General features: G+C 42.6%; 1 protein-coding gene across 6 annotated transcripts in view; it reads left to right on the top strand.

Moving 5' to 3' along the window:
• SEMA5A (semaphorin 5A) overlaps positions 1 to 20,606 on the top strand; it is a 629,987-nt gene that overhangs the window by 380,260 nt on the left and 229,121 nt on the right. For all 6 annotated transcript variants that reach the window (XM_059724459.1, XM_059724460.1, XM_059724455.1 and 3 more), the window contains one exon: positions 17,316 to 17,601. In XM_059724459.1, the coding sequence (XP_059580442.1) occupies positions 17,316 to 17,601 (286 nt within the window). The remainder of the gene's footprint in view (positions 1 to 17,315; positions 17,602 to 20,606) is intronic.

The following is a 20,606-nucleotide window of genomic DNA, read 5'->3' as shown; positions in this document are numbered from 1 at the left end:
CAAAGGCCCCATGTTCTCATGCAATAAATTCAGTAATAAAACTCCAGTTATGTAAATATGAATAAGATGAGAATCAGTGTTGTCTAAGCTGTGGGAAGTTCTGACCACAGATCTATGTCAGGTCTGGAGGAGCAGCTATTCTGCATTATTGAGAAAGTTTGGTTGCATGATGCTTAATGCTTCAGTCAGTGTGTTTTTTCCCCTCCCTTGGGCATCAAAATTCACCAAATTGAGAGGGGAAAAGTCTTAGGATCATCGCATATTAGGGTCTGTATCCTATTATTTAATTTACAATTTATGGCAGATAGGAATAATTAGCAGCAAATAAAATGGTAATATTTTATCAATTATTATTTTTACAACAAAGCAGGCTTCAGCTAATATTCTCATTGATCTATAAATATAGTATGAGGCAGTCCTTCCTTGTTTTAATGTCTTTACTCAAATTTAAAACAAAGTACAAATGTTGCTGTTTTATATGTTAGAGAAGCTCATGAGATAAGGAAAACTGTTCAGCTATATTAAAAATTACAAAAGTGAAAATACAGTTAAGAAGTTTCTGCATCAACTTGACTATATCTGGGCCACCAACATGCATCTGATAAGTCCTCCTTGGATATCTCCACTGACAAGAATAACCTTCCACTATGTGTCTTTCGTCCACAGTCACATAGTAGATTGACTCTTAGTCCCCAGGAGTGCTCATTTTTTTGCATTTCACTACACCACGTAAAAAATGTCCCTACTTGTTCTGTAACTGGTGTGGGAGCCAGAAACTAGGTGGTGTTTCATCAAGGGTTGAGATAAGGAAGGAGTCCTTCATGGTATCAGTAAACCTTTGCCATCCTGTTCTGCAGTGTTGTAGCAGCTGTCTGAAGTATGGGGGATACCATGGTGTCTGTGGCACAGACCATTCCACAGGTCAGAGGAAGCATCATATTTTTCAATTTCCTGATCATTTGTTCATAAATTAAACAAGGCAGGTACTGAATCCCAAGGGAGTACATTTCCTTTAAATACTACTCTGTGTATTTGCAAGCACCATCTTATCCCAATCTTTGTGTTGAAGAGCTCCAAACATAACCAGACAGATTGGGCAACAGAAATTAAGTCAAGGGACTTTATATAAGGATACCCAACTGGTAAGTAATCCAAGACTCTGGATCCCTAGCCTGATACCCTATTCCAGGGGTGAGCAAAATAGAGTTCGCCAATTGATTGGATCCGGCACAGCTGCCCCCATGGTGCTTTGCATGGGGCCAAGCCCTGCCTGCTCTGGCCCAGGACAGCCTACCCCGCACTCTGACTCACACCTGTCCCACACCCACCAGACAGCACTGCTTGCTAGACAGTCCCAGCCAGCGTGCACAGATTCCCAGCGGAGTTGCTCCTGGTATGGCCAAGAGTCCCATGTGCTGGGGCAGCAGCCACCTGGCTGCAGCTTCCCCCAACCTGGCTAGGCATCTGCTGCCTGGCACACATCCCCATGGCTTCCCCATATTTGCTGCTTGGAGTGGTGCAGCAGAGGAAGGAGGATCTGCTGGAGGTTGGGGGAGCCAAGCAGTACCTAGGTGGCTGCAGCTGAGCCAGTAGCAGCCCCAGGGGGACAGGGCTGAAGTAGTGCTATCTGGCAGGTGTGGGTGGGAGTACAGTGCATTGCCCTAGGCAGGAGTGGGCGAGACGAGGCCCCATGCAGAGCACCGTGGGGGCAGTCGTGGGCAGGGAGGGGACCACACCTGCAACTACAACTTGCCCAGGAGAGCTCTGCTGCATTTGCCCCTTGCCCCCCTCCCCACTCCATCCCTGGCCAGCTCCTGGGACCTAGCATGCAGGCAACGCCCCCACACATGTGTACCCCCATCCCACAGTATATGATTTGTTTTTTATCTATAACTTGTTAAAATGGTATCCTCTGAAAGATTTTATGTATGCCACACTTGACAGCTCACCAGAACCCATTAATTGGCCATCCACTGGAAATAATTGCCCACCCCTGCCCTATTCACTAAACCATTCTGCCCCCTTAATTGGAGCTTTGCAGGATGGGAACTAATGTACAACTTAAAGATCCTTAGAAAGGAAAAAAGTCCTCCTCCTGCGGAAATAGGTGAATTGGAGTAGGGCTCCATCTCAGTAACTGCAGCCACAACCTGGCAAGTGTCATGAATCTAAATAAGCGGATTCAGATTTTTGTCCTGGCATTGAACATTTAGCAGCTCTTGTTGACTTTAATAAGAGCTGTGATATGCTAAGCATTTTTTTTATATTCAGACCACCCTTTGAGCAACTTTGCAATTATGAATTTAGGACCCTAATTTTAAGCACAAATGTTTTAGAAAAATTGTCCTGGGTATCCAGAAGTAATTTGGGATCTGATTTGTAAAGGTTCTGAACACTTTCATCTCCCATTAATAATTTTAAAAAAGAGATAAGATTGCTTAGCACTTCTGAAAAATCAGCCCATTTGATGTGCTAAACTCCTCTCACCAGAACAGATTATATATTATGATATTCAAAATGCAGACGTTCATAACTGAAATTAGATTATCTCCAGCATTTGTCGATTTGTGCACAAAATCTCCACTTTGTATGTAGGTAGGTAGTTATGTATTTATTTTTCTTGATAATACTATATAGATAAAACAAGAAATTTTGAGCCCTTGTGAAAAATTACTATGTTCTGAGTACTATATTTCAGTTACTCCATATCATTTTTTTTCAGATTTGATAGTTTTAAACTGACGTAGATTTTCTTTATATAACCTTTTATTTTAAAACCAGTAAGCTTGTACTTGTTAGGGATGGAAGGAACACAACACAGGAGAAGGATGGTTCAATGGTGAAAATGCTAGCTTGGATCTCAGGGAAACCTGGGTTAGATTGTCTGTTCCTTTATACCCTTTTCTTGTGACTTTGGTCCCTGTGTGCTTTGTTTTCATCTAATAGCATTTCCATATCTCACATAAGTATTATAAACATAACTGCATTTAAAACATTGTAAAGTGTTTAGCTATTACAATAAAGAGGGGCATACATGTATCTGAAATATATAGATAGAGGAAACTGGGCTTAAAGTGGCAACCCAATTACAGATTTAATTACTGAGTAGCTACTGTTCTTTGCATCTAAATATGAAACTCTTCTGCATATGCTATCTTCTCTGAAATCAGAGTGAGTTTCTCAAGTGTAACGATGTGGTAGGTTCATGTAATAGTCATGATAGGCATAGAATATGGATATATTACATCATATTAAACTATCTTATTCATTCATATTAAATCATAGATTCATAGATGTTAGGGTCAGAAGGGACCATCATGAAAATGAATCCAGATTTATTGCTTTGGTTTCCAAAATTTCCACAAGTGACAAATGAGATTGTGGTGATTTCTCCCTTGACTTACATTTAAATTTGTGAGACATTTAGTCTTTGTTCACATCTGTAAGAATGGTGTGCACACGTGTGTATACCTTTAGGGTATACACACATCATTCTTCTTACAGCTGTATGCAAGGCGCACAGTATATTCCTTAAAGGTATCTGGGGACAGGGGCAAGATTAAAGATCATGCAGGGGGTTCTTCTCTGTTGCTAGATTGAAGGATACTGGATATGTTTTGAATGTTTTCTAAGAAACAGTTTCACAGCTTAACAGTAGGTCACATGCACAAATCTGCTCATCATTTCTGTGTGCCTAAATGCTAAGGGACATATGGTACAATCTAAATACAATTCTGCCATTAGGGAACTGCAATGTAGATTATGTGCTAAAAACTAGGGGTTGTGAATAGCCTGACCAAACTCCCACAAGGCATCATGAGTTCTATTTTGTCTTAGTTTACCAGTTTGCAAAAATATATTACTTTTGTGGTATCAAATCACACCTTGCTGTACTAGTATCTTTTACTATTTTTCCCTAGCATGCCACAATGAACGATATTTTACTGACAAAACAACAGTAAATATGCAATGCAGTGTTTGTTTTAAAAAAATGCCCCCTTGCCAAAAAGCTCCAGATTTTACAGTTAAAGGAAATGGTAATTTCTCTGGAGATAAAGTGTGTAACTAGAGCTGTGCTTGTTGTACCAAAAATATCTCCTATCCTTTCTTGGTAATATCACAAAAACTAAAATTTCTCTCCTTTTGCATAATTCAATGCAAATAGATATTTCTTCCTTCTTTCCTTCCTTCTACAAAGCAATGTAAAAGCTCTAAAAGACAGTTTTATTCAAGTTGTGATCTTTTGAAGTTCTAAAAATGAGTAGCATTTGTAGCAGGTTAGCTATTGGATGAAAAGTTCTGGTATATAAGGCCTTAGGCTTGCTTTAGGCCTTAGTATTAGTGAATTTATCCTGTGTAAGCAAAACTATTTTTATTTGCTGTGAACAACTACTGTACAAATTCTTTTTATCTTGTTAAAAGTATAAATTAAGCACTGTATTGCAGAAGTCATTAGGTCAACTAATTGCACAATTTTAAAAATTGCTAATAACAAAACTAAAGAACACAAACTGTTGCTAATTAACAATTTTTTCTCCCTGGAACATGAGACAGAAGGCCCCAAATGTGATCTCCAGACATGACACCATCAAGTCACAAATTTGAGAAAATATAATGTTAGCAATTTTTTCAGACCCTGTTTTTTGCATTCTCATGATTTTCCTTTAAAGGCAAAAGACCTCCTAGGCTAATTACAGAGGCTCAAAACCCCAAGGTGGAATAGATTCAATCTTTGCAGGTTTTTCTAAGCTGTGGAGCTTGAACCAGTAACAAACTGAACTAATGATCAGTATTTGGTTGGCCAAGACAGGCAGAAGCCTGCACTGGCCAAGGACTGGAGCCTGGGGGAGCTCACTCATACCACCCCTCATGGCCAACTGCCTAAGGCTGCTTAATGCAACCCAGTGGCAACCCAGGCCTGATTGGTTGCTGGGCACATGCCATCACTCCCCCCTGCACCCACCCCACTGTTTGTTAGCTGCAGGGAAGGGGTAGCCAGCAGAAAATCTCTTCCCAGCCCCCATCTCAGAGAGGGAGAACACACCACCTGACCCTAGCCGCCCAGCAGGTGTCGGTCTGGTGCAGGAAAATCCCCCACCAGGGACTTTCCACCCCCTGCAAGCTGGCTAGCAGTGCTCCACTTGGCTCATCCTCATCCCCACCCCAGCCCCACACCTGTGAGTGGAGGGGTGGGGGGCAAACACACATGGCCCGGCACTGGCCTCCCTAGCTGGGTTCTGCCTGGGGTGGGGGAAAGACCTGACTGGGGTATTTTTGCTTCCCTGCAGTCCAGCTCATTAGCTCAGTCCTGCCCCCTCCCTGAGAGGGGGCTGAGCTGATCCCTGCCTGGCTCACTGGGCTGCAGGGGAGCAAAAAGCTCCCAGTGGGGGCTTTCCCCCTGCACTGGGCAGATCCTGGCTGGGGGGTGGGGGCTGGGGGCTGGGTTGATGTGTTCCCCCATTCTGTCCCCCCTCCACCCGCAGCTGGGGCCTGGGGAGGGGGTAGGTCTGAGCTGATGCTAGCCCTTCTGGACTGGCTGGGGGGCAACCCCCCTCCACCACTGCTGGAGCTTTCCTTCCCCTTGTCCTGTACAGATGGAGAAGGAAAGGGGGTCTGTCTGGGGGGTCCTTTCCCCTGCCCCCCATCCCACTGGGCTGATGAGTGCTGGCAGGGAGCAGAGGCTTTAGTGCCTTAGCTCTGTGATAGCTGAGAGAGGGACCAGCCCTGCTCTAGAGCAGACAGCACAGCCCAGGGCTGCAAAGCATTCTGGGATGCTGGAAGACTGCGATTTAACTTGAATTGGGAATGGATTTGGGACAAAAGTTCCATAAACCCATTTAACCTAAATCAGTTAAGTATGATACTACATCCAGTCAGGTTTATCTTAAATTGGTTTTGGCCATTTTGAATGCAGTTTACATGCACTGAACTTCTGTTATGTTTAAAGGTTTAAACCAGTTTCAGATCACTTAAACCAGTTTATGTGTAACTTCTGTCCCTAGCCCTAAAGACATAATTACTCTTTCATCATGTAAGTATCAATTAGCAAGAAACCATATTATGCAATGAAATGCCACACTGGAAACTGGGAGGACTCAACCATTGTGGTCCAGAGGTCACCTACATCTTTCCTTCTCAGGTGGTGTGAATATCTTTACTGGTTGTATTATTAGGCATCTCTCTGTACTCTTGATACTTTGATTGAATACTGCCTAGCCCTGAGTTTGGCTTTCCAATTAAGTGATTTTCTTGGCCAAAAGGACAGGTTTGCCTTAGTCTCTATTTTAGAAAACACATTACAGAAAAAAAAGATGAGGACCTTGTCCTAATCACAAGTTCTAGGTCTTCCTAACATCATTAGGGTTTAGTACAGATCAGGTAAAACCATTGTTTTCACAGAGCTAATAAAAATAACTTCATTTACAAGTGGGGGTATGAGGTTATACTTCAAGCTTAGCTTGCCTTTGAGGATGGCAGCAAAATTCCCACAAACAAACATGAAAACAAACCAAACAGCAAGAGTATTCTCATATGTGCATGCTAGTTTAATTACTGGTATTTAACTGCTTGACTCCATTGTCCAGCACAAAGAATCTCATATTTTAAGATTTGCTTTACAACTCCAGGTATCTTTGTGTAGAATGTACCTTCACTTAGCAACCCTGCTTCCATTTCACTAACTGTTCAGTAGGTTTAGTAGGTGCACTTTTAGCTCTCAAGCCTGAGGGAAAATTAATTCTGCTGTACAGATACCCACTTAATTATGTAGAGGCCTTTGATTTAAACCCTCTGGGAAAGAAATTAAACTTAATATAAAATCTGGGTCCTAAGTGTAACCCGGGTGCACCCAAGCATATGCTCCACTCTCCAAATAAAAGAGATGGGTAGCCAGGCAGGAGTGCTGTGAGAGGGATATGCAATACCGTCCCGTTCCCTCTGTTCTCCATTGAGTCAGGCCAGAACAAAAATAGTTTAACTATATACAGGTTTATTAACATACACACACACATGCCCCAAAAAGTGGTATTAATAAATATATACAATATACATACTTTACATATAAGGCTATATTTTATAATTGGCAACCAGGAAATTATACCACCACCAATGGCCTTGAACCCAGCACAGATAAGTAATTGACCTGAAACAGCTAAGCACAGCTAAGTCCAAATAACCAACAAGTAAATACAGGTGAACAGAAAATAAATACTGGCAAACCGGAGGGGGAGGGGCTATCAATAAGGGATTCAACAAGACAGGTAAATATATGTATAATATACAACAGTTAAGCAACAACTTCCATTAGAAATAACAAAATATAAGTCGCCACATACAAAACATGAGGTGTCTGCACACGCTTCAGTGTATCAACATCACTGTGAGTACTGGAGACTCCCCTTTGAGGCTAGGGGCCTTGGCACTGCTCCAAAAAGGGGAGAAGGAAGGGGCCCCAGGACCTCAGCCCCTTGCGGGTTTGCCAGGGACCCTTTCCTCATAGGGCCATGTGCTAGACCCCCTTCCAGGGGCTTCCTCCCCTGTGGGAGCCCTTTTCCTGATAACTCACAGCTCCAATGGGTAATGTGGGGTCCTTGTCACCCCAGCCAGGTTTTCCTTCAGCTGACACAGACGCAGGCCTCTGGCTCCTGTGGGGCCTCTGATCCCCTTGCAACCATGTACCCCACTTCAGGCACCAGTGGCTCTGCCTGCTGCTCATGGCTGGGGGCTCAGGCTGCTTTCTGCGGCTCCAAGGTCTAGGTCCCTGCCTGGGACCAGCCATGCACCAAGCATGCGCATGAGTCCTGGCCACGTGCCAGGAAATGTTGGACTGAAGCCACCTCAAGTGGCTCCCAGGATCAGGGTCCTGCCAGCCCATGCCATTCTATGCTGCCAGCTCTGGGGTCCCGGCCTCATGCCAGGGGTTGCAGACCTGAGCTGCCTCATGCAGCTCCCAGGGCCTGAGCTCCATGCACCACTGAGTACACTGGGTGACTGGAGACGCGAGCTGCTCACACAGCTCCCAGGGTCTCACTCCTTGTGCTGCACTACACACTGACTGGGGCACAAGCCGTCCGCCGATTCTGTCTGGCAAGAGGTGTCTTCAGGGGCTCTTCAGGGCAACAGCACCCACTCACTGGGCTGCTCTTCTCCCAGCTCTTCTTAGCTCCACTCTTTTCTCCGACCCTCGACATGTCTCTCTGTGTGTTGGGCATGCTGCCCCCAGGTTGTAAAGGAACCAATCAGGGTGAGGTGGAGCTGGTCTACAACCAGGTCCAGACTCTTCACTTCATCCTGGGTAGGGGAAGGCCAGCCCCTCCCCAAGTGTTACCCGATTGGTGGGAACAGCCCACCAATCGGAATCAAGCTTCTCCGAGCCTGGCGCACCAGGCATTAGCCAACAAGCCTGCCACATAAGGAAGATATATAATAGCCTAATAGTAACTGGATAGGTAGGAATGCTTGAAAATGCAAACAGCAGCATATTGGTGAATTGAGTCAATTTACCTACTTCGGGGATTAAGTAGCCAATGAACAGAGTTTTTTTTGGTACTGTAGTTATAACTATTTACCTGCAGTCTGCATAAGGCCTTCTTGGGATTGCGACCTCAGCTTTTTTGTTGTTTTTGTTGTTCTGAGTTAGAATATTCATTTATCAATTAACCAGAAATTTGTCAGAATGTATAATCGTGCCATGGCAGGACATCATGCACTGAGTGACGAAGTCATCAGGAAAGCTAACGGCACTTTATCGTGCATCAGCAGATGCATGACGAACAGAACCAAGGAGATAATACTTCCCCTCTATCGGGCGCTGGTCAGACCGCAGTTGGAATACTGCGTGCAATTTTGGGTGCCGCACTTCAAGAGGGATGTGGATAACCTGGAGAGGGTCCAGAGAAGGGCCACTCGTATGGTTAAGGGCCTGCAGACCAAGCCCTACGAGGAGAGACTAGGGCACCTGGACCTCTTCAGCCTCCGCAAGAGAAGGCTGAGAGGCGACCTTGTGGCTGCCTATAAGTTCATCATGGGAGCACAGAAGAGAATTGGTGAGGCTTTACTCACAAAGGCACCCCTGGGGGTTACAAGAAATAATGGCCACAAGCTAGCAGAGAGCAGATTTAGACTGGACATTAGGAAGAACTTCTTCACAGTTCGAGTGGCCAAGGTCTGGAACGGGCTCCCAAGGGAGGTGATGCACTCCCCTACCCTGGGGGTCTTCAAGAGGAGGTTAGATAGGCATCTAGCTGGGGTCATCTGAACCCAGCACTCTTTCCTGCCATGCAGGGGGTCAGACTCGATGATCTATTGAGGTCCCTTCTGACCCTAACATCTATGAATCACTCCAGTTCAAATACAGGCCTGCTCCAAAGTGCATTAAAGTAAATAGGAGGGTTCCTATTAAATTCCGCTAGTTTTGTATGAGACTTTGTGGGGAATGGTCTCAGTCAGCCTATTCACCATGACAACCATTCATCATCAACAAATTTTTTTTTTACAAATTCCAAAGAAGCACACAATGATTATAAACAATAAAATATGTGCCATTTAGAATGACACTGACTTGAAGATGGAAAAATTGTGGCCAGAATCTGTTCTACTTATTCGGTGTCTAAATGGACTTAGGCACCCAAGTATGATTCTATTCTACCTTGTGTAAGTCCTGAAATTTCATTAATGTATCAACTTTTATCATGTACCATCACCTGATCCTTAAGACTGAATCACAAAAAAGCAGTGAGGAGTAGGAGGACTTAGCCCCATTGTATTAATTATTTTTCAGGGACTGGTGCCAGGTGGAATAGAATTGCACTTAGATATCTAATCCCATTTACATGTCTAGCCGTTACTGTTTTTTGCAGCTGACATTGTATCAGTTAATAGCAAGAAACATGATCCCATACTTTGTCACCCAACTAGCAGCAAGCAGACTGTAATGTAAAGGTGCTATAGAACACAGCCAAGCAGGGATGTAAGCAAATTAAGTATGATGTGGGGGCCATGACAATCAAGGATTAAAATGAGTTTTCAAACTTGGCCAAGGAGCTGACAGAATTCCAGGAATGTTCTCTTTTAGGTATCAAGAAGCTGTTGAAATGCTGGAGAGCTGTGAAAGTGCATTTTATTTTAGAAGGTTAAGAAATATGCATGCACCGATATGGGGCTTCATCACTGACTAAGAATATGAGCTGACAAGTGATAAAGATCTGTCTCTCCCTGAATGCTTTTTGTACTGTGTGCAGCTATATGACTGCTTTTCTCATGGCAATCAAAATTCTTGATGCATCTCAGGCCACAGATGTATCTGAAGTCATGGAAAAGGTAGAGAGCTTTCAAATTGGAGAGCCAATTTGAAGAATAGGCTGCAGGACAATTTTATTGGTCCCACCGTAAATGAGAATTTGAAGACATTTTTAACTATTTGTTGAAGTGCATTTAAGTCATATGCATTAAAAGTATACAAAAATGGAGAAATGGTTCCCCTTTGGTGCAAGTCCTTTGAAACACTTCTCAGTGCTTAGTCATCATGCTTAGTTCATATTTAAAGATCTGATGGATGTTGTCAAGGCTGCAAATAGAGAATCATTGCACAATGAATGGTGTCAAGGCAGACATAGCTAGATAATCATTGTGCAATTAATTCTGTGTACACCATGAAGTCACGTCAAAGCTCTAAGATGGTGCTCAAACTCTAGCTCACAGGCCAGACCTGGCCCACAGTGCTGTGTTGTCTGGCCTGCAGGACATCCCACAGTTCTGGAAATTTGGCAGCAGGAGAGTGATGGCATTGTTCCTCTGCTGTTAAACCTCTGAACACCCTGGATCTGGCACCCAATTCCAGCACACAGGGCAGGGATGGTGCCAAGCCCTGCGACCCAGCCCTAGGGAGAGGGGGTGGTGCCAGGCCCCCAGGGCCCAGTCCCAATGTGTGGGGTAAAAAGGGGTTGGGGCCAGGCCCCAGAGCCCAATCTGGCCCACAGACAGGCTTATGCCACCTGCTTGGCCCACAGGGCCAAAAGGTTGAACAACACTACTCTAGGACATTGAACAAATAGATCACAAGGGGCTGATTTCTTTTCCAACTGCAAGTGTCCAGCTCTTCAGACCATGGTGAAGCATGTGATACCTGTAGCTGTGAGCATGACTACAAATGAAAAACTGCTCTGAATGAGAAAGTATGTATGGGCAGATGAGAGAAATAGAATGAGACTCTGAGCTTGTCAAGAGGGAACTGTGTGTTCAAGTCGGCTTCAACAAATCATGTAGTAAGTGCCATGGATTTATCTTTGGAGGAAAGGATCTCCTTACCGGTACAAATTCAACTGAAAAATATTCCTTTAAATACAGTATTTCAGCTATGACATGCACTGCAGTTTAGGAGGCAAGAATAGGAATTCTGTTGGATCTCTTAATTGTTGGGGGAGGTTGCCCATGTTCTAGCCCCCACCTGTACACGTTTTGAACCTACATATTTCTGACTTCCCAGAACAGTACTCAAGCCACAAATGAGGGACTGTCTAGTCCCTTTCCTAGCTCTTCTTTTGAAGCTGTCCTCACCCAATTAATAGGACTTGGCTCCTTGGTACCAGACTGGTCCATTGCTTCCACAGGTTTGGAAACTTTTAAACTGATCTATTTTATTCAGTGAATAGAGAATCCATAGTCTAGGGCCTCAGCTTCAAGAGGAGGGTTGGAGAGAGACTTGTATAATTCCTAATCTGTGGCCTGGTAGTTAGATCTCTGTGTGGGAGATATATGTTGAACTGTCTTTTGGTTAAGGAGTCTAGAACATGTTCCCTTGCCACTAACAGTCTATGAATCTATGATGAGTACCCTAACCATTAGTTTTTGGCTTAAAACAAAGGAGGACCTTCCTACTCATATGGGCGGCCACCTCCAACTGGTATGGCTGCAGGATAAACTACAATCTGAAACTTTCTAGGTGCTTCACTCTGAATGCATCATAACTGCCATTTAGGCATGTAAAGTGGAATAGGATTTTGCCCACGCAGTCCCTTTTGATCTCTAGTTCCCAGCATTAACAAAATAGCTGCATCCTTTCTGGTCTGGAGCCCAGAGTAGGACCTTCACTTCAAACAGTTTTATTGTTACCTCTAGCTGCCCCCACGTGTGCAGTGGCAGACTGTTTACCTAAAGTTACTGTATTGCCTTTCTGCTTCTTTTCCTTCTATGCTATGCATAGTATTCTCACAGGAAAGTGTCCTAAGTCTCCTACAGCTGTATAGTAATTTTTCCTCACTGACCAGATCACACTCAGAATTTATAAAGTTATCACAGATCAGTATTCTTAGATTATACCACAGCAACTCTGTGCTTGCTTAACACACATCTTGTACGCAAATAATGTGACTAATCACCTTCAAAATTGAAAGATGTATTTGTCCTTCTAGAACTATCTGGGAATATAGCAAGTAAAGAGCCACTTCATTTCTTATATTACAAAGTTTTGCTGGATGGCCTTCTCCACACTGATAGATTTGAGTTCTCTATGCAGTAACTGGGAACCTATGAACTCATTTTTTCCTGGACAAGAATATCCCTTTTTTTCTCCCTGAAACTCCAAAGCTACTCAATCCATTTTCTTCCAAAAAATCAATTGAAATAAAGTCTGACAGGATAATCCCTCCATGTCCATGGATCCCCTGAGGGGTGAGAGCATGAATACATTTCATGCAAATAGGAACAGCTTTTACAAATTTCAACAGCAGGTCACATTTTTATCAATTCATAATCAGCAAAGCATATGCATACAGGTGTTTTCATTTATTTTCCCTGCCCCCTCACATTAATTTATATTCATATACACAAATACATATATATGTACATGCATGTCTGTATGAATATATACATGTTTATGTTCATATACTTCATGCATTATATATAACATTAAAAAATGCTGCCCAGAAAAAAAATTACGTGGGTTTGTCAATGGAGAATGAAAACAGTTATGCTACTTCTTATGGGACTTTTTAAGTCCTAACAGTTATGAGCTGCTGAGCAGCTGTGCACCACTTATACTTCCAGCACTTTTAATACAATTTTCTGTGTCCCTGACCCTGCATTCAAGTCTTTGTCTGTTCACATAGATTTCTGTTGAAGTCACTGGGCAGCTAGAAGTCTCAACTGGTCCTGTCCATACCAGGGCCTTAGTGGTTAATTTTCCTACAAATATATTTTAGGGGAAAAAATGGAGGAGTCTACATGGTTAGGATTTGTGCAATAAATAGGAAAAAAGTGTTATAGATCAGTCATGATACTGCTGAGCAGGTTAAAAGAACAAGTGGGCTTTTAGATTGTAAAGAGTCAAACACAGTTTGAAAGTCCTTCTTTTTCATCCTGTCTCATGAGGTTTGTTCCTTTCTACACGCCATTAGTGGATATTGACTTAAATAGAACTAAACCTTTCTACTGTACACAAATAGCCTAAGTTTCATCCAGATTGCTGAATCTTTTTTCATTCCAGGCAGTAGTCCCTCTCCTGAGTATTAGAACATTTTGTAACGATAATGGGGTGGGGAGGTAACCTCATCCATTATATGGTAATGGAGGTCCAAGGTTATCTTTTATACCCATTACAGTTTAACAGAAGCAGTGAATAGATATGTTACAGATATAAATTGAAGTCAGGCAATGAGAAGCAGCATTTTTATCCCTATTTGCCTGACATTCCTAAATGTACTTTAAGATGAGTTACTTTTAGTGAAGAAGTAGTGCAACGTTTGTCCCATAGAACTGGAAATTATGATACCTTTTAGGAGTGGATGACAGACAACTTATGTTTATAAATAAGAAAAACAATATATAAGTAAACTTGCGTATTTGTATGTATATTTAACATCTGCTCAAACTGATTAACCTGTCTAATATGTGAGGTATGCTATTTTGTAAAGGTTTTAGCATCAATTTCTGATTTCAGCTTTAGAGTAGGCCATCCAAGTCATCCCCTAGAAAGGGGTGTTTAAATGTTTACCAGATAATATCTTTATCTTCATCTTTCACATTTTTACAGAAAAAGCAACTGAAGGAAGTTTGAGTTTTTAAATACTCATTTCATTTCCCTCTACTTATAATGTTCAGAATATATATGTATTATATTTCTATCTATAAAGAATGAGTGCTCATAAATACCTAAGTGTAATTTCTACAGATATGAACTCTAACAGTAAAGTGTTAAGCCTTTTAAGCCATTGACACTGAATTTTTTTGTGTTTGCACAGTGAAAAGCATATTAAGTGTGCTCTTAGAAATAGAAAATAATTATTATTTTGTAACAGTGGCATGGAGAATGTGTAAGTGCTGGGAAAACACAAGTTAAGTTCACATCTTGCTTTCCTTGGAATGCAGATCTGTTGATTGTAATGTGAATTTTATATGCAAGTGGTCTGAATATATAGGGCGCGTCTACATGACACAGTTAATGTGCAGAAGCCTAATAAAGCTGTGCGGTAGCGTGCTGGGCAAAAATCATGTTAATATGCTACTGTGCAGTAGTATTAGGCTGCTGCACAGTAAGCATCACTAAAAACCCATGCGCCAGTGCTACTGCACAGTAGTGCGAGTTACTTTGTGTTTAGTTAGTACTTCATTAAGTGAGTACTAAATTAAATGCACAGAAACTGCTATGCATTAATGAATATATAGATGCACCCATAGGGCTCTAATAGAATAATCATTATCATTACTAATACCTAGCTCTTTGTCTAGTGTTGTACATGATGCCAGCTTTACTTCTATTTCCACGTAATTCTCGTTTCACTTCTTTAGTTTCAGATTTTAGAACTCAAAGGGCACATCTACACATCACCCTACATCACCATACAACATGTTATGGCAATGTAGTGATCATGTGAGTCTACACGTGACTGACAGCTACTTCGCTGTAGTGGTGTGCTCCCCTGTTTGCCAGTACATCAAAGTAGCAGCGAAAACTAACTTTGTGCCTCACGCATGGAACAATACAGGCAGTTACTAAAGCATAGCACACTACCTTTAGGAAGTACTAAAGCATGGCACAGTAGCAGCGTCACCGTCAGGGATGTGTAAGCGTGTCCAAAGTCATGGATATTATGGGCTTCATCCAGTCAACTGAACCATGATCTTATTCTACTTGGCTCAAGTTTCTGATACACAGTTAATGCAAGAGGTGGCTGGGTCCTCCTCCTCTTTTACTGCTTTTTGTGACTTAGTCTTGAGGCTAAGATAATGGTGTGTTAAAATGTGGGTGCATTAACATATTTAAGGGAGTTGAGCAGGATGCAATCCAATTACTCTTAGGATCCTACATACACTTAGGCATCTAATAGACAAAATAGGATCTGGACCTATGTTCAGTACAAGAGCTTTAGAACCAAACAAGGAGATAGTTATCATAGGTGGTTGAGAGAAAAAAAAGAATGAATAATGGACAAGAGATAGAAAGAAGGATCAAGTGAGAAGGATATGTGGGAGGCATTTGTCAGTAAAGTTGCCTGGAAAATGATATTTCTATCCCATGGGGAAAACATATTTTTTAACAATGATCCCAAATCAGGACAAAAGTTTAGAATTTTGTAGGACTGAAATTCTTGCCAACACAAAGCATGTTCCTCAGAGCTCCTCAGTCTGCCTGGCTCTGTGTCTGTTCACTAGACAGGATGCAGGGCTCCCTGAGCAGGCAGGCATCCAAACTACCCAATCTCCCACTAACCAGTCAAACAGCTATGTTGCCTGGATGCCTGGGTAGGTAACAGTTGCCTGGCCAGAGAGTTGACTGCCCAGGAAGAACCAGTCATCCAAGGAACATGGTAGCCTCCAGACTTGGGGAGTTGGTGGCCACCGAACCTGGCAGCCTGACAGGTAGACAACCAGTTGGGAAGCTGGTCAGTTGGTAGATCTGCTCGTTGGCAGAACTGAATAGTCCTGGGATCTGGGCAGCCAGCTGCCTTCCATGCCGTAGAAGTACACTGTGGTCAGGCTTGGGAGACTAGGTGGGCTGTAAGAAAATGGACATCTCGCTTAAGGAGCTTGGCAGCCCACCATCAGGCAAACTGGCTAGTCAGGAAGTCAAACAAGCTGACTGTATGGACCACCTGGGAGCTGTGTGGCCTGCCTTTCCCTCACCATGTAGGCAGGTGCCAGGGAGCTGTTCACCTAGGGAAACAGGCTGCATCAGAGCCTGGTAGCCTTCCAGGCAAGCTGTGAGCAACCAGAGAAACCTAAGAGCAAGGCAATCCAGCAGGCTACCAGGAGGATTTGCAGAGGGGCAGGGAGTATGGGAGTTGAATGTGCTGTCAGGTGGTTTCAGGCAAAACTTTTGATGGAATTGTGTCTAGTCAGCATCTTTTAGTACAAGCATGTTCTGTTGAAAAACATTCACCCAGATCTACTTAATAAAGTTCTTTGAGTGACGTGCATCGTAGACAACATTCAGATAAAGGCTTTTAGAATGAATATTGGAATTGAAAGCAAGAACTCTTACCCCATTCCCACTCTAGGAACATCAGCATTTTACAATTAGCCTTTTTTTCTCTAGAGACCATGTATCTAATTTGTCTTTTCTTTTAAAAAACTCAGCAAATTGTCAGCCTCCTTCAACAACCTGGATACTATTCAGCCTTAGTAAACGCTACAGGAAATGTGCCATATGCCCATTATTTCTGCTGTTCATAATTTCTGACCACTTTTTTTTTCAGTAGTTTGTTCCTTAGTTTCTTTTTTCTTAGATTACTTTTTTGTATTGTCTGATTTCTCTATCATGTTTTCACTTTTGCTGCCAAGTTAAGTCTGTTGCATCAATATTTGTTCTTTTTTTTAAAAAAAGAAGACATCAAAAATAGTCCAAAATTATTGCAAGTTTTAATGGAGTTAGTCTCAATTCAACAGTTCCTTCTTTGTCATCAAAGCAAACAAGTACATGCTTAACTGCTACACTGAAATCAGTGGGAATTTTACAAATTTTGTCAATGAGTACAACCCTTGCTGACTAGAGTTAGATAGACTCACGCGCTTGTCAAGATCTGGTTTATTACACCAAACTATGTTTAGAAGTTGTTAGGTTTTTGCAATCAGGTGTTCAGTAACTACCTTTTCTGTACTTTCCCTGGGATGTCCAGAAATGCAAAACTGTAGTTTATGTCTACATCAGCATCATTGTGATTTCCTTTATTTCAGCACAGAAAAATAGCAATAATGTTTGGATTTAAAAACATATGCTTTGTTTTGCTTCTATATTTGATGAAAACCTAGCTTCCATGTAAGGACAAGCATATGTATCAACTGTACATGATATCTATTTCCTTTTTTTCTCCAACTGTTTTCAGAGCCAAATTTTGTCTCATCCTATGACATTGGAAACTTCACCTACTTCTTCTTTCGAGAGAATGCAGTGGAGCATGATTGTGGGAAAACTGTGTTCTCTCGGGCTGCTCGGGTCTGCAAGAATGATATTGGTGGCAGATTTTTGCTGGAGGATACTTGGACCACTTTTATGAAGGCTCGTCTGAACTGCTCGCGTCCTGGAGAAATTCCATTTTACTACAATGAGCTACAAAGTACTTTCTTCTTGCCAGAATTGGACTTGATCTACGGAATCTTTACCACTAATGTGTATGTAAATTGCATAGTATTTTACAAAAGAAACATTTTTAAAATGTCTACACACACGCACACAATACCTTATTCCACATTATTACATTGCATTTTGTGTGTGTGTGTGTGTGTGTGTGTGTGTGTGTGAAGGGTCCAAAGATGTCCTGTTCTTGTGTTAATGGACTGGATAGAGAGTAAAGAGATTACAAAAATAACAAAGTGCTTCAACCAGTGACCCATCTGAAGGTGCCCTGCCTTCATGAGCAGGGTCAAATGCTTCAGATGTGAGCTTCTGTGGAGTGTGCTCTCAACAGAGGCAAGCTTTGTCCTTAAGGGCCCCTCTACATTGCAGGTAAATGTGTAATGGGATCTAATCACGATCCACACAATCGCAACTCTGGTTATGCCTTATGTGCGTGGCAGAAGGCGTGATTGTGGGATTGCGAATCAGATCCCAACATCCCATTGATCCCAGGCTCCCCCTGCACCGGCAAAAAGCAAGTTCCCATTGCTGGGAGGCTCCTCAGCTGACAGGGCTCCCAGGCATGGGAGTGGTCCACACATCCCTGTGTCTGGGAGACCTCAACTGCTGCAATCTTCTAGCTCCAGGGGTGCACCATACACCCTAATGGTTGGGAGACCACAGCTGGGAGACCCATATACTGTCGCAGCTGGGAGATCCTCATGGCTGGGGGATCAGCTGCTACAATCTCTCAACTTCAACCACTCACCCCCACAGCTGGGAGATTGCAGCAGCTGCTCTCCCAGCCACAGGAGTGCATGGGGTGCCCCCATGGCTAGGATTGTGCAGCAGCTGGTCTCCTAGCTGTGGGGATATGTGGGTCTTCCAGGTGTAGTCTCCCAGCCATGGGGTGTACCTCCACAGTTGAAAGCTAACAGCAGCTGTGGTCTCCCAGGACAGGAATGTGTGGGGCACTCTGGGGCTAGGAGCCCTGTCAGCTGATTGGGCTCCCAGGACATATGCTCCCATGGTTGGGAGCCAGCATCAGCTCAAAGCTCCCAGGCTTGGAAGTGCACATGGGTCCCCACAGCTGGGAGCTCTGATCAGCTGATAAGATTCCCACCCACAGGGGCACAGGCCAGCTATAAAGTTATTACACAGTTTCCAGTAATAACTTTATAGCTGACTGGGTAGTTTAAAGCACCATAGTTAATTTGCATGTGTAGCCAGTCTAAATTAATTGTACAATTAACCAGGTAATTGCATAATACATTTAACATATAGAGAGGCCTAAGATTTGCATTGCCATCTTGCTGTAGTAAGGAAAATATCACCTGTTTTGTGGAGCTTGGCAAGGGGAAAGGTCAAAAGGGGAAGAAGATAATTCCTAGTGGAATACAACATTAAATGTAGCTATAGAAAAACAATTTAGTTATTGGCTCATTTTTGAGCATAACAAGATCATTGCTCATTTGGCTAAAAAGTGCTGTTATCTGTGATTTTAGCAGCACTGGAATCTGGTATAAGATATTCCAAACTATCTTGCAGCCTGTTTTAATATTTGTTTGAGTCCCAGAAAGAAATCTTAATCAAGTCTAAAGATCCATTATTATATAAAAAAAATTGTAATTGTTAACATTAGAAAATAATTTTAAAAAAGAATCTCAAGCAAATTTCAAGACCTTATCAATATTAAAAAAAAAAGTTATTCCATTTCTGACCTTGCTAACATGTCAAAAATAAAGTAGTTCAGAATTACAGTTTAAGTACCTTGAAAAAGTTTTGGCACCTTACTGTTGTTGGGAGCTTGCGCACAGCAGCCTGCTTCAATATGTGGGACACTGGCAGACCCAGACATAGGCATGGGCAAACCAGGCAGCTGCACAGGGCCTGGACAAAAAGGGGGCCTGAAAATGAAAAAAAAAATTACAATTGCAAAAAAAAAAAGTTTTAATATTGTGCATATATACGGGATTGGCAATGTAATCATTTGAGAATGAACTATTTAAAGTAATTGAAATCAAAGATGTGATAAAGACTTTTGTGACAAAAAAAATTATCTCTGGCAAAGGGGGGCCCCATTACTAAAAGTTTGCATGGGGCTTCCAGGAGTCTAGGTATGGTACTGGGCACTGGTGTGAAATGTCAGGAGTGTTGAGCTGTTTTCCCAGTTCTGCACTCATTTGCTGTGTGGTTATGGCATGTCATTTTCAGCCAGGTTTTTAAAATTATTTAGATACCTAAAAATGGAGATAGATGCACCTATCTGTATCTTTAAGTGCTCAAAAGCCTTTAAAAATCTGTCATTTTGCTTCTCTCTGTCTCAGATTTTCCAACTATAATACAGGGACAATAATTTTATACTTTTTTTGTGTGTTTTGAGCCAAAGGTAGTATATATGAGCAAGGGCTCCATTCTACAAAGAGACTTAGGAATGTCAACACTCAGCATTTAATTCTAGGAGCCACAAACCCAAGTTATGTACCTGAGTTTCCTGTGCAGTGATTGGAGTTAGGCACCAAGAAATAGTATTCGTAACACTCAGAATGCTGGGACAGCCAGTAGGAAATGCTGAAGAAAAGGGCTGTGCTAAAATCCTGTCTTTCTGCAGAGCTTATGCACCTATCCCCAAACCCGAATCAGACGTTTGTGATACTGGAATTCACAGCCTGGAGCCCTCTTCTGATAAAGGCTCCTTAGCTATTCCTTTGTTCCTCTTTTTTATTTTAAAACAGCTGAAAGAGACCTCACCTTTTAGATGCCATATTTATTCACCTGCCAAATGCATCCCTTTCCCAAAAATCATCTGTCTAAAACTGATTTTCATATTAGGATGAGGCAGGGGGACACTGAAAGGCAGGAGGCCAGCCAGAGCTGAACCCCACCAACCTCATGGAGCAGGGGCAGACTCCCATCCTTAGCATCACTCCCTATTCCCCTGCTCTAGGACTGCCAGCTACTGGTTTAACCCTCTAACAGCAGCTGTCAAATTGGCAGTAGCTGGTTGGCTGAACAGCAGTGGGAGGTGAAGGGGAAGTGATGCTGAGTATAAGGTTGTACC

The sequence above is a fragment of the Alligator mississippiensis genome, chromosome 3 (assembly GCF_030867095.1).
Source record: "Alligator mississippiensis isolate rAllMis1 chromosome 3, rAllMis1, whole genome shotgun sequence".
NCBI lineage: Eukaryota > Metazoa > Chordata > Crocodylia > Alligatoridae > Alligator > Alligator mississippiensis.
This window is presented reverse-complemented; position numbering and strand designations above follow the sequence as displayed.